The sequence below is a fragment of the Desmodus rotundus genome, chromosome 1 (assembly GCF_022682495.2).
Source record: "Desmodus rotundus isolate HL8 chromosome 1, HLdesRot8A.1, whole genome shotgun sequence".
NCBI classification, from domain to species: Eukaryota; Metazoa; Chordata; class Mammalia; order Chiroptera; family Phyllostomidae; genus Desmodus; species Desmodus rotundus.
In genome coordinates this window covers 6,001,824-6,014,535 of record NC_071387.1, presented here as the reverse complement: position 1 = coordinate 6,014,535, position 12,712 = coordinate 6,001,824, and the positions used below count along the sequence as shown (strand labels likewise).

The window sequence follows — 12,712 nt, the reverse complement described above, 5'->3', positions numbered from 1 at the left end:
ACCAGCCCCAGGGGCCCACCTCCCTGGGCAGGAGGGGATGCAGGGAGGAGCTGCCAAAAGGCCTCTGACGAGCGGCCTCTCTCCCTGCAGCCTCCATCGAGGGCGCTCCGGAGGTGACCATGAGCAGCCTCTTTAGACAGATCCTGCGGACGGAGGGAGCCTTCGGCCTGTACCGGGGGCTGGCGCCCAACTTCATGAAGGTGATCCCAGCCGTGAGCATCAGCTACGTGGTGTACGAGAACCTGAAGATCACGCTGGGCGTGCAGTCTCGGTGACGGGAGGGAGGCTGGCCCCGCCCGACGGACTCTCGATGCTGGGCCTGCGGCCCAGGATGTGGAGCCATCTCATTCTGTGAATGCGCCGACACTAAGCTGACTTAAGCCAAGCTGTGAGAACCCTGGGACGCGCCCACAAGGGTGGGGGGTGCTGGCAGGCCCCCTGGGTTTGTCCTGCTGACCGTGGCCGACCCTCGTGTCTGGCCCAGGGGAGAGCCAAGGGTACTCCTTGGGCCCAGGGGTCAGCAGGACACAGGCTTATGCGCAGTAGGGACAGGACATTTCCTGCAGCACCTGCCAAACAGCAGGGCTTGGAGGCCAGCTTAGCTCCTCCACCGTTTCCTCCCACCCAGACCCTCGGCCGTGGGCTCTTGCCTTCTGGCCCGCCGGGCATCTTCGCCATGCCCACTTTGCTTCTTCCTCACTGCTGTTTTCATATGGGAGGAGGAGGGCTACCAGCCCACTCCCGCGACCCGCCTCACTCCTCTCCCCTCAGTCCATGAAAGGGGACAGGTGCTTCCACCTGACGTCACCCTGAGAGCATCGCCTGTGCCCAGGTTGTGCAGGGAAGAGGGAGGAGTCTGGCTGTGTGCTCACCCTCACCTGGGCACCGTGCGTGTGTGCATGCAGGGGCAAGGCCCAGCCCCACCATTGGCTGCCTCGTGCCCGGGTGCATGGCTTCCTTGGAGGCGTGTGCTGGTCTTGAAACCTGGAAGCTTCTGCCTCATGCTGCTTGGGGTCCCCTGGTGCTCTGAGCTGGCCCCGGACACTCACAGGACTGGCACTAGCTCAGAAGCAGCTCTCTGTCCCTGCGGCGGCATGAAGGTGGTGGGGCTTAGTGGCGTAGCAGGAAGGCCAGTCTCTGCCCTGTGTCCGTGTGCCCTGCTGAGAAGGAAAAGGGGTGGGTGGCCTTCGTTATGCGTTGTTGAGAAGGAGGTTCTGTTCAGAAAGACCAGCTGGACAGATGCGCAAGTTCTGTGCTTCCAGAGGGAAGACAGCAAGTAGATAGCTTGGTTGACTGCATTAAAGTCTGTTTCTGACGCCCCGGGGGATGCACGTCCGGTCCCAAATGGGGTGGAGTGGGACCAGCCTCACATTCCACTGATGCACCTATCACCCTGCGTGGGGCCTATTTATTTCGTATTTATTTGAACAGAGTTATGTCCTAACTATTTTTATAGATTTGTTTAATTAATAGCCTGTCATTTTCAAGTTCATTTTTTATTCATATTTATGTTCATGGTTGATTGTACCTTTCCAACACCCGAGAAGTGGGGCGAAGAGAGAAAGGAGCGACCTTCAGCCACTGCCCACACGAGAGAAGGGCAGGCTGGGGCGGGTCGTGCACCCAGGAAGCCTTAGGATCTGAGGGTTGGATTGGGGTTGGGAGGCGTGGGCGAAGTCTCAGTTCCATGGAAGATGGAAGTCCAAACCCCTTTTCAGACCAGAAGGATTTCCATGTTTCCCCATTTCTGAATGTCAGGGCAGCGAGGTGCCTATCACTGTGAGTTTGAGATGGGGGTCAGAGGAGAGGGTGGCCAGCCGCCCACCCCGCCCAGAGGTGGGCTCCTCCCTCCCGGCTCAGCCCCCTGTTGCGCTGCCCTGCCCGGTAAAGCGGCCAGCCTGCAGCCTCGCAGCCGCGCGCGTCATTCCACCAGAGCGGCTGGCGCGGACAACTGAAATGGGATGCAAAGGTCAATGCAAAATTCACTGTTCTATATAAATAGACTTATAACCGGAATTGGTGGAAAAGCAAATTAAGAACGAATTGGAAGTTGTCATTTAAAACAGCCTTCTAATAAAGTTGTTTCAAAGCTGATGACGGATCTGTGATTTTTCTGATCTGGACTTTGGTGGTGTGGAGTGTTCACATGGAAAATGAACCCAGTTTTCTCATCATAGAAAACAAGAGAGCCACCCCATCTGGGTTTCTCGGAGACACTCTGTCTGTTGCATGTGTGTTCGTTGGGTTTGGGGTGCTCTCCACAGGCCACTGTGCCCTCTGATTGATGAGTTGGGTGGTGCCCCCAGCTCCCCTCTGATTCAGCCTCAGCCAGAGCTGGTCACTCCCTCCTGCTTGGAGTGGCTGCAGCCGCCACCCAGCTTCACCTCGCTGGCTGCCCCTCCCCAGCCTCCCAGTGGTTCCTGTCCCTCTTTCTACGGGATGTTGGAGCCCCTACCTGGCTTTATTTGCTTTCTGCCTGTCACCCCAGGCTGTGTTTGCAGCCCTAACATAGTGCCCGATGCCCAAAGAACTCAGTAAGATGTTCGTAGATAACAGTCAACACTCCAGTCCCCTGGTAGCTCTGGGTGCCACAGGTCGGGGACTGTGAAGCAGCTTGGGGGACCTGCCCGCAGCTCTGGCATTCAGAGGCTTTAGGGAGGCATGGAAGTGTGCCCGCCGGTGAAACTGTCAGTACTGGGTTGAACAATGTGCTCCCCCCAGATTTGTGTCCACTGGGGACCCCAGAATGTTGCTTTATTTGGAAATAGGGTTTTGCAGATGTAGTCCAGTTAAGATGAGGTCATACCAGATTTCGTTAAATCCAATGGCTGGTGTCATAGAAGAGGGCAGTGACCCAGCAGCACAGACGTGGAGAACACCGCGCGATGGCAGCCCGAGGCTGTAGTGCCATGTCTGCCAGAACTGCCACAGATTACATGCTGGCAGCCCCCTGAATGGAGAGGAGAGGCAAGAACAGCGCCTTCCTCAGACCCTCCAGGAGGAACCAAACCGCCGACCTCTGAGTTTTCAGACTTCAGGTCTCTGGAACCAGGACAGAAGGACTTCCTGTTGGTTTAGGCCCTCTGAGTCTGTGGTGACTTGTCAGCCATGGGAAGCTAATATGTGATTTGCCTCCGTAGTTTGTGGTCAAGGCCACGGGCACAGATCATTTCCCGACCATAGGGTCTTGGCAAACTGGGGTGCCCCCTCCAACCTGTCCCATCCTGTCCAATCTCCCCGTTGGGGTGGTGGCCTGGGTTCCTCCCAGATGCTCAGTTCCATCCAGCCAGGAGAGGGGCGTCTCCAGCACCAAATTAACCCTCGGAGGTGCCTCGAGGAGGCTCACGTTCTGAGCCCTCCCAGCCAGCCCTCCTACCATCCTCTCTTCTGCCCCTTCATTCCCCTCACCGCCCCCCGTCTGTCCTGTCCCCTTCTTACCGAGGCCTTGCCTGCCCCCCACCCAAGCCAGCCCTTCATTTTCTTGGGAGCACACTTCACCATCCACTCTACTGCTCCCTCTCATTCCTTGGTTTTTCTGTTTCCCCCGTGAGGGCTGGGTATGTGTTGGCTGTCTTCACTGCTGTTTCCAGCAGGTGCCGGGCATCCACTGGGTGCTTAATGAATACTTCCCAGTTGAAGGAAACCCACCCAAGTGATAGTGTGGTAGGCAGAATTACGCCCCCTCCCGAGGGCATCCGCATCCTGGTCCCCAAGAACCTGTGGATTAGGTGACCGGGGCCGAGGGGGTGAAGGCTGCAGATGGAATTAAGGTTGCTAATCAGCTGACCTTAAAATAGGGAGCTGAGCCTGGGTGACCTGTGTGGCCCCAGAAAATCCCCAGATCTTCCTCTGCCTGGGTGAGGGAGGTGGGGAGAGAGCCCAGAGAGGTGGTGCAAGGAATCTGCCCGAGGTCACTGGCTTTGAAGACAGAGGAAGGGGCCACAAGTTCAGGAATACAGGTGCCTCTCGAAGCTGGAAAAGGCAGGAACAGAGTCAACCCTGGAGCCTCCGGAAGGAACGCAGCCCTGCCAACCCCGGATCTGAGCCCAGTGAGCCTCATTTCAGAGTCTGCCTCCAGATTCGCCTGGAAAGGCTGTTGGAAAGAGTCCAGAAGGCTTTGGAATCGTCTGGTCCTTAATAAGCAGTTTCGTCTCCCGGGTCCCCTCCCCTCCCAGGATTCCAAACACACAGAGTAATTTCCACTGAAATGCTTTCCATTCCAGCCTCCCAGTGAGGAGCTTCATGCATCTCTGAGATCTCTGGCATCTGAGGGGAAATCTACCCTGAGAGCAGGGTGGGGGTGGGGAAGCCACTTGTGCTGTGTGTGTATGGGGGTGCTCTTCAACCTCCTTCCTGAAGCTAGAGATGAGAGGTCGGCTCTCAATCCTGGGGGCGCCATTTATGGAGCACCAGCTGGGGCGCTGCCAACCAGGACCCCACTTAACCCTCAGCAGTTGTAGGAGGTAATTTGCCACTACAGCCCCGTTCTACAGATGGGGAAACCGAGGCTCCAGGAGCATAAGGGACGTGCCTAGGACCTCGCCATGAGCAAGGCCCTCTATGCAGGCCAGCGGACCCCCAGTGTGCTTCCTGCCTGGGGGTAAAGACGGTGGGCTGCCCCAGGGCTGGAACAGTGCCATGACCCACCTCTGGGGACCTTCACCGAGGAGTACCTACCTGGTCCCTGGTCCAGGAGGTCTGTGGCCCTCCACTCTCCCAGGCCAGGAGGCCACAGAGAACCAGTGGGGCAGGTCTGTGCTTAATCAATCCCGGCACCTTGGCAGTGGGATCTTGGGCAAATCTCATGCCTCTCTGAGCCTCAGTTGCCTCATGAGCAACATGGGCCCAGTACCTTCTCACAGCTCAGAGAGGAGGGACTCATCTGGGTTCACACAGGGTGAACGCTGAGCTGAGATTCAAACCAGCTTGGCCAACTCTGAGGCCATGTTCCTGGCCTCCGCTGCTGGCTGGGCTGCCCCGATCTTGCTTGTCTGATCGGGTTGGAATGTAGGGTAAGGGTGAGACCACGAGCAACCGTGTGCTGGGCACAGCGGCCCGGGTGTGGACCTTGGTCCCTGGTCTCCAGGGCAGGCGGGGAAGCTGGAGCAGACCAGCTCGGCGGGTCACAGTGGCTGGAAAGGCCAGCCAGAGCTGGATGGGAAGGGCCGGCGGGAGGATAGGGTGGAGTAAGGCAGGGAGTAAGGGAGAATGAGAGAACTGAGGCCAGGCAGAACCAGGGGCTCGTCCCAGGCCCAGGAGTGAACAAGAGAAACCCAGGCCTCCTGCTCTCAGCTTCCCGGCCGGGCCACAAAGGAGTGATCTTTCAGGCTTTTGCTGTCCTCACCCGCCCAGCCCCGGGTACCCAGGAGGAACGTTGATCTCCCCACAGCAGTTGTGGGGGCTGGAGCAAGAGCGTTGGCCCCGCCCACACCAGCCAGAGCCTAAGCCCCACCCCCTCATTTTACAGACGGGGCACAGCTGTAGCCCTCTCTTCCCTAACTGCACAGGCCAGTACCATTTGCATTAGTATCTATGGCTGCTGTTAAAAAGTGTGTCTTAAAACAGCACAAGTGTATTCTCTTACAGTTCTAGAGGCCAGAAGTCCAAAATTAGTTTCACTGGGCTGAAATCGAGTGTCCTCAGGGCTGGTTCCTTCTGGAGCCCCAGTTCCCCTCCCAGAGAACCCAATTCCTTGCCCCTCCTGGCTTCCGGAGGCCGCCTGCGTGCCTCGGCTTGGGACGGCTTCCTCATGACTCTAGCCTCTTGCTTCTGGGGTCGAGTCTCCCTTTTCGAAAGATGCTTATGGTTACATTTAGGACCCACCCAGGTAATTCAGAAAACTCTCCACCTCAAAATCATGAATTGAATCCCATCTACAAAGTCCCTTTACCACATCAGGTAACTTTCACACCTTCCAGGGGTTAGGACCTGGATATATTTGGGGGCCATTACTCAGCACATTATACCTCCTGTTCCCTGTTAGCCACTTCTGCCTGACAAAGTCCTTCCCACTCGCCTGGGCAAATAAACCAGGGATCAGTCGTCCGAGGGAACGCTGTGTGCCGTGGGGTGCTAGACGATCATCAGGCAGGATGAGGGAGAACAGTGTCTCACCTGGAATTGAGCGCCTTCTGTGTGTGACCTACATTTTTATTTAAAATAAAACCTCATCTAGAGAGAGGAGCCATGCGACCCTGTGATGAAGATCAGACTCCAGAGCCAGGGGGTCTGGCTCACATCCTGCCTCTGCCACATATTAGTTGTGTGACACCGGGGAGTTCACTTAACCTTTCCAGTGCCTCGGTCTCCTCGCCTGTGAAATGTACCTACTTCATAGGGATGCTGTAAGACTTGCCACCAATAGGCCCCACTTAACTATCAGACATATATAAATATATATATTTATTACATATAAAACAAATACGTACGTGCACGACATATAAACTATGTAAAAAATAAATAGAAGGCTGTACTCCCCCAAAATTGAAGTGGGTGTCTCGGGTGGTGGGACGGTACTAGTTGGTATCATCTTTCTGTGTACCTGCCAGTTCTATTTATGTGCAATAAACGTTATTTGAGTAATCAAGGTGAAATGTAACACTCTAACAAACAAAAGTGAACCTGAATCCTCCCAATCGTTGAGACCTAGGCTGTGGCTCACCCCCTGCCCCCGACTCCCAGGGAGGAGGGATCCGCCATGCTCACCGCTCTTGTCCCCTCACTCCCTGGAGCTCCCGACCTTGAGCTCTGGGAACCTGGACGGGAACAGCAGGGAGTGTGTTCTGAGAACAGACCGCAGACCCACCCACCGGCTGCATAAACATGCCCCTCGCGTTGCCTGCCGGGTGCATCGACTCTGATGGCACCAACCCCATGGAAGTTAACTGGCCTCCAAGGGCTAGCCCAAGGTCACTGTGAGGGGTGGCAGTATTCCCACCTCAGGCCTTCTGCTACCATCAAGGCCACAGGAGACCTGAGCATGACCAAGATGGGGCAGGGGCTCCTAGCTTGAGGCCTTTTCCCCTGGGAGGTGTGGCTTTTCCTACCTGCCTACCTTCATACCCGTGCATGCTAAACCCATTTTACAGATGGGCACATAGAGTCCCTGCAATGACTGCCCAGAGAAGACACAATCCTGGAGTTGGCCAAAAGGTGGCAGCACCAGACCTTGTTTTCATCTCCTACAGAGCGTCGCATCCTCTACCGCCCTCTGGTGGTCATAGGAAAACAGCTCCGCCAATGCCCCACCCAAAGCCACCCTCTCACCCTGTCCACAAACCTCACTGCAGCACCACCAAGAAGGGGCAGCAATTTTTATCTTTATTTCAAACAAGACAGAGTCTGGGGGTGCTTGAGAAGAACAGGAGCCACGAGGAGCCAAGGACAGGGTTCTCCCCTAACCCAGGGCGTCCCTGCTTGCCTTGTCCAGAGCAGGATTCCACCCCAATTCCCACCCACAGGGTTAGACAGGGCAGCCACTAAGAGCCCCGAAAGGGAGGTGGGGGGAGGTAGCCATTCTGTGCCCCTCGGGGGGCCGTCCCCCGCAGATGTCCAGTGTTAGAAACAGATGCTGCGGGGACGGGGGTGGACAAGAGGTAGAATGACCCTGTCACCCCTGCACAGCATCACCCGGTGCTGGTCCCATGGCCCCGGTCCCGGGAAGCCAGAGTCTTCTGCAGTCTTCCGGTTCCTCCCGGTGGGCTGCTCCGGTCACTGGGGGGCCTCCGCGATGGCCTTCTCCACCCGCAGGTACCAGGGCTGGATGCGGGTGTGACGCATCAGGTCATCGAAGGCCTCCAGGCCCTCCATCACACGCAGCACACCATACACCGCCTGGAGGGGTGGGGGACAGAAGGGGCGGGACAGTGGGGCATCCAGACCTGCCCCATCATCTGACAGCTGTGTGCCCTGGGGCCTGTCACCTCCCCTGTCCCAGAGCTTCATGACCCACTGAAGGGCTAACTTTAGTTGTGGGGCTTTGAATGAAGTATGAGGGATAACTAGGTTCTAACTGCCCCACACCCACATCTCCTTTTTGAGCAGCCCCCCTTTCCCCCGCCCAGAGTTTCCTTTGGGAAAATGCCTTCCCTCGCTCCCGTGCCCTGAGACCTCCCCCACCACCCAGAGACCTGGGCCTGCCAGTCAGCCTGGCTGCAGGAACGCTTCCCCATGGACAGGAAGCAGGACTTTTACTGGGAGGGAGGCTGGGGCACTGGACAAAGGCTGGCCTTGGGCCAAGGAATTGAGATGCATTGGCGCATCCTGAGCCTGGTAATACCACCTGGGCCCCCGGATCTAGCCAAGCCTGAAGTCAATCCCTCCATTAAACATGCCAGTTATGGGAACCAAGACAGTTCCTTGCAGTTGGTTTCCCTTATTAAGCCCCTGATGATAGATGGAACCAGCTGCCTCTGAGGCGGGGGAGCTGGGAAATGTAGGTATTGCCTACATCTGGGCTCTCCCTGCCTGGGCTTCCCTGACCCAGAGGCAGGTCCCTCAACCTGGGCACACCCCTGCCACCACCACACTCACCAGATCAGCCAGGTTCGGCTTCTGGCCCCCCATGAAGGGCCGGTCTTTGCCCACGGCCGCCACCCACTTGTTGGCAGCCTCATACAGATCCTCGCGCACGTCATCCTGGAGGTGATGCCTGGGCAGGAATGGGGAAGTCCATCAGAGGGCTCCTACCCAGGCCCAGGTGAGGTCGGCAGGAAGGCCAGCACACACACGCGTGCACACAAGCGCACCATCACCTGCTCTTGAGCCGCTTGCTGATGAGGTACATGGCAGCTGCGCCCAGGTACTTGGCCACGGCGCCCTCCACAGTCCCGAACTTGCCCTCCCGGACAATGTAGTCAAAGGAGGCCAGGGCCTCGGCAGGCGTGCGGTACACGTTGGGGGAGATCAAGTGCACCAGCCAGTCATCCGCCCACTGCCGCCACTTCATCTCCTCCCTGCGGGCAAGCAGGGGACAGGGCGGGCCAGGTGGGCCTTGGAGGCGGGGAGCAGAGCAGATCCACTATCTAGACCCTCCAGAGTATGCATGGGAAGCAGAGGTCTAAGCAGAAGGTCCTTAGGGACACTCAGCCCCAGCCCTCGTGGTCTCCCACGCCGCTCCCCCCACACACAGCGTCTTGCTCAGCCTGGCCCCTCTGGGTAAGATCCCCCAACCCTCTCCGTGGCAGCCACAGCCCCACTCACGTCCTGGCCTCCTTCCCACCATACATTTGCTGGGCCTCCTTCTCGTCTAGCATTAGCCAGTACTTGTTGCTGAATTCGGTCACCTCCTTGCCCTGGTCATTCAAGGCCTTCATGGGTGGATAGTAGGTGATGATGACTTCCAGGGGCTGCCTTCGGGACACATCCAGAGTCTCACCCCGGCTCCTTTCTCCTCCAGGAGACTGAGCCCTCACCTCCTGAGGTGACTATGCACCCCAGCCTAACCCAGCCCCTAGGTGGAGCCAGGACCAACCCGCAAACGTTTCCCACCCTCTTGGGGGTGACACAGGAGGTCCTACAGCAAGAGGGATTTGGGGCAGACACCAGGAACCCTTCCCTGACAGAGGAGATGTGCAGGGGTGGGGTGGGGGGGGGGGAGGCTCAGAGTAGGACAGTCATGGCCCATTCCAGAAATGTAAGCAGCAGCCCCCCCCTGCTCCCATGCAGGATGCGGGTGAGGCCTCCCTGGAGACAGAAGGGATAAAAGGTGGCCTGCTGGGCCTCCAAGGGGCCCCTTACCCGGACACCAGGTAGGTCTTGAGGGCACTGATGATAACAGAGGAGTCGTTCAGTTGTTGCTGAAGGAGAAGAGGTCGTTTAGGTCGTGGGTGGGGATGGGCGGCTCTAAACACCACCGCCGCCCAGGCATTCTGGGGAAACTGCTCAGGTGGAACCAGGGCACTGTTGGTCCCCCCGTGGGGGTTCACCCCTAAAACCCATGCCCACTGAGCTCTCCCCTTTCCCTAGGACACACTCTCAGGGAAGCCCATCCTAAGCCCTCAGGGAGTTCCAAGTATGGCTAATGGAGAGGGGGGTTTGGGGAGGACTCTGGGCCCTGCCTGCCCCACCTGCCTGGCCTCCAGGGCGCTGAGGGGCAGGGTGGACTGCAGAAGCTACATACTAGCAGCCAAGCACTGGGCGGGCATTCCCTACAACCTGGTCGGTATGGTCTGTTGATTGACAAAGATTCGAGCCCAGAGAGGCTAAGTGACTAGCCCCAAGTCACAAAGCCAGTGAGAGGCAGAGCTGTACCTTGAACCCAAACCCTGCTGATTCCAGACCCTGCCCTGTTAAGCTCATTGGTGCTCTGTCTGCATCCCTCAGACCCAGCTGCTGTTTAGTGTTGGTGGGGAAGGACGGCAGCCTACACTTACTGAGCATCTAATGTATACCAGCTACCTTCCCCTCTAATTCTCAGCTATGGCCAAGAGCCCAAGTTCCTTCCAGGGCTGCAAAGCAGGGCCTGACTCAGGGGTATTCCAGGAGAGCCCAGGAGATGGTAGGGGGCTCCCAGAGCTCACCAAGCTCTCTCCTTCCTGGGCCAGCAGGATGGGCACCTTCCTGTAGGAGGAGAACTTGATCTCGGCCCTACGCACAGGGTTCACCTCCACCACCTGGTAGGGCAGGGCGTGGAAGTCGAGGAAGGCACGGACCTTGCTGCAGAAGGGACACGTTTTGTACTGGTACAGAGTCAGTTGCAGGCGGTCGGACAGGGAGAGCTGGGTGGGGAGCAGAGGGAGAGGGGCTTCTGAGGTGTGGTCCCCAGGCCTGCCCCCAAGCAAACTTGTTTCCTAGGTGAGTCTTCTAAGATGCCCCTGAGAACATCAGGAGGAATGGGCGGGGGCGGGCAGGGAAAAAGGGGGTACAGGGAGGTGGGGGGCAGTCTCGTGCAGTGGACAGCCCAGCTCAGCCCCAATCCAGGGTGCCGTCCAGGCAGGACGTCTAGTCTGTGCAGAGGAACCTTCTGGTCTCTGTCCTACACTGGAAAGACACACATCCTCTTCTTCTTGTCCCAAGGGGACAGCAAACACCCACAGGAGTGCCCTTCCAGATGCAGAGCGATGTCTCAACTCAGAGTGCACAGCCCTACTCCCCCCACCCCAGGGACCTCTGGGTGAGGGGGCAGCGCAGGGCCACAGCCAGCCAGTGGCCCAGCGTTAGCCAGAGTGGGTTCTACCCCAAACCTCCAAGGGAGAAGCGCTGTACCAGGGCCTTGGGCCTGGATCCTGGATGCTGCACGTCCAGCAGGAAAGGCTTAGGTGAGCTCCTGTCCACTGCCCTCGATATTCAGATCGGAAATTGAGGCTGGACCATGGAGATGAGCAGGGAGATACAGAGACCTCTACTCCCCTCCCACCCAGCCCTGTTACCCTGCGTCCAGGAAAAAGCACCTGAGGGCGGGTGGTGGGGCCCAGCAGAATAAGGACTGTGCCCCTGCCGTGTACAAAGCATTTCGAGGGCAGCTGGGGTCTAAGGGTCATCGGTTCCATAAAAATGCTAATAATAATACTAATAAATAAATACACAACCTTAGGATTTGGAATGGGGTAAAGTGAAAGAGGCTTTCTTCTCCTGTGACCTCAAAATCTTCCCCTTAAAAAGTCTTTAAATAAGTTAGAAAAACGACCTGAACACAAAGACAACAATCTTAGTTAGCAGGCATCAGCAGCGGCCCCATTTCACAGATGAAGACGCTGAGGGCTCGGTGTCAAAACCAAGTCAACATGGGCCCAGTACCTTCTCACAGCTCAGGAGGATGAATCGCCCCCTCGCCCAAGGTCACGATGGGTCAGCGGGGGCGACTCCTGACCCTGCCGCTTCCCAGAAGTCCCGAAGTTCGACGCTGACCCCAGCGTCCCTACCTGTGCGCGGCTTGGTCCAGCCCGGGCTTACCTGCGCGGCTGAGCGCTCGGCGCGGAGATCCTGGGAGCGCAGGTGACAACGTGCGGTGTAATACAGCCCCATGGCGCCCCCCAGGGCCAGAGCCGCCGCCCCCAGAAGCCCGCGGCTCCCCTTGGGGGAGATGGCGGCAGGGCTCCGGCCTCCCGCCGCCCCTGCAACGCCAGCCCGGTTCTGCACCGGTAGTCCGGGCGCCGGGACACCGCACAACCTCCAGGCCAGAGCGCGCCCGCCCGGCCACAGCACCCGTGCAGCCTGGGCCATGTTCACTCGGCCGGCGCCGCGGGCGGGAGCGCGAAACCAAGACGTCCCGGTTTAGGCTTCCCTTAAAGGGCCGGGCCTCGGGCGCCTAACTGGTTGCCGGGGTGACGGTGACGCCGAGTGGGGAAGGATAGCCCTAGCGGACTGGGCCGTGTTTGCCCGGCGTCTAGCTTTCATACACTCCGCAGAGCCGCGAAACACACCCGGGGATGTCTGGGAGTCGCTAAATTCCCCAGCTCCTGAACATGTGGATGGAACGGAACTTGGTGGTGACCCGCGCCAAAGGCAGGGAATACCCGGACACTAGCCTCGACCCGGCCACGTAGCTCCCGGTGTGGCCTCTGGGCCCCAGCGTCGTCTGTAATGTGTAGTAATTTCTATTTCATTTACCCAACCGAAAGAGACTAATCCCTTCGGAGTGTCAAGGAGTCACGGCTTCGGGTCCTTAAAGGCCGCGGAAGCAGCCACACTTCACACCTGCCAGACGGTGGGAGCCAGAGACTTGGGTTTTTTCTGCCCTCCCGCAACACTGCACTATTTCTCCTGTGACCCG

General features: G+C 58.1%; 2 protein-coding genes across 9 annotated transcripts in view; one reads left to right on the top strand and one right to left on the bottom strand.

Moving 5' to 3' along the window:
* The window catches only part of SLC25A25 (solute carrier family 25 member 25), a 31,819-nt gene extending 29,725 nt beyond the window's left edge, over positions 1–2,094 (top strand). For all 7 annotated transcript variants that reach the window (XM_053920273.2, XM_053920261.1, XM_053920268.1 and 4 more), the window contains one exon: positions 91–2,094. In XM_053920273.2, the coding sequence (XP_053776248.1) occupies positions 91–275 (185 nt within the window). In that variant the 3' untranslated portion in view covers positions 276–2,094. The remainder of the gene's footprint in view (positions 1–90) is intronic.
* A 5,205-nt stretch (positions 2,095–7,299) lies between these two features.
* PTGES2 (prostaglandin E synthase 2) lies at positions 7,300–12,434 on the bottom strand. 2 transcript variants are annotated; one of them, XM_045197036.2, is made up of 7 exons: positions 11,893–12,434; positions 10,521–10,613; positions 9,739–9,797; positions 9,202–9,351; positions 8,754–8,954; positions 8,533–8,650; positions 7,300–7,833 (listed from the first exon to the last, which is right to left on the bottom strand). In XM_045197036.2, exons 1-7 carry the CDS (start codon positions 12,160–12,162, stop codon positions 7,711–7,713), a joined length of 1,014 nt encoding a protein of 337 aa, XP_045052971.1. In that variant the 5' UTR covers positions 12,163–12,434; the 3' UTR covers positions 7,300–7,710. The 2 variants fall into 2 exon arrangements, with proteins under 2 accessions (XP_045052971.1, XP_024417963.2); XM_024562195.4 differs by having other exon boundaries at positions 10,521–10,718; positions 11,893–12,247.
* Between the last annotated feature and the right edge of the window lie 278 nt (positions 12,435–12,712).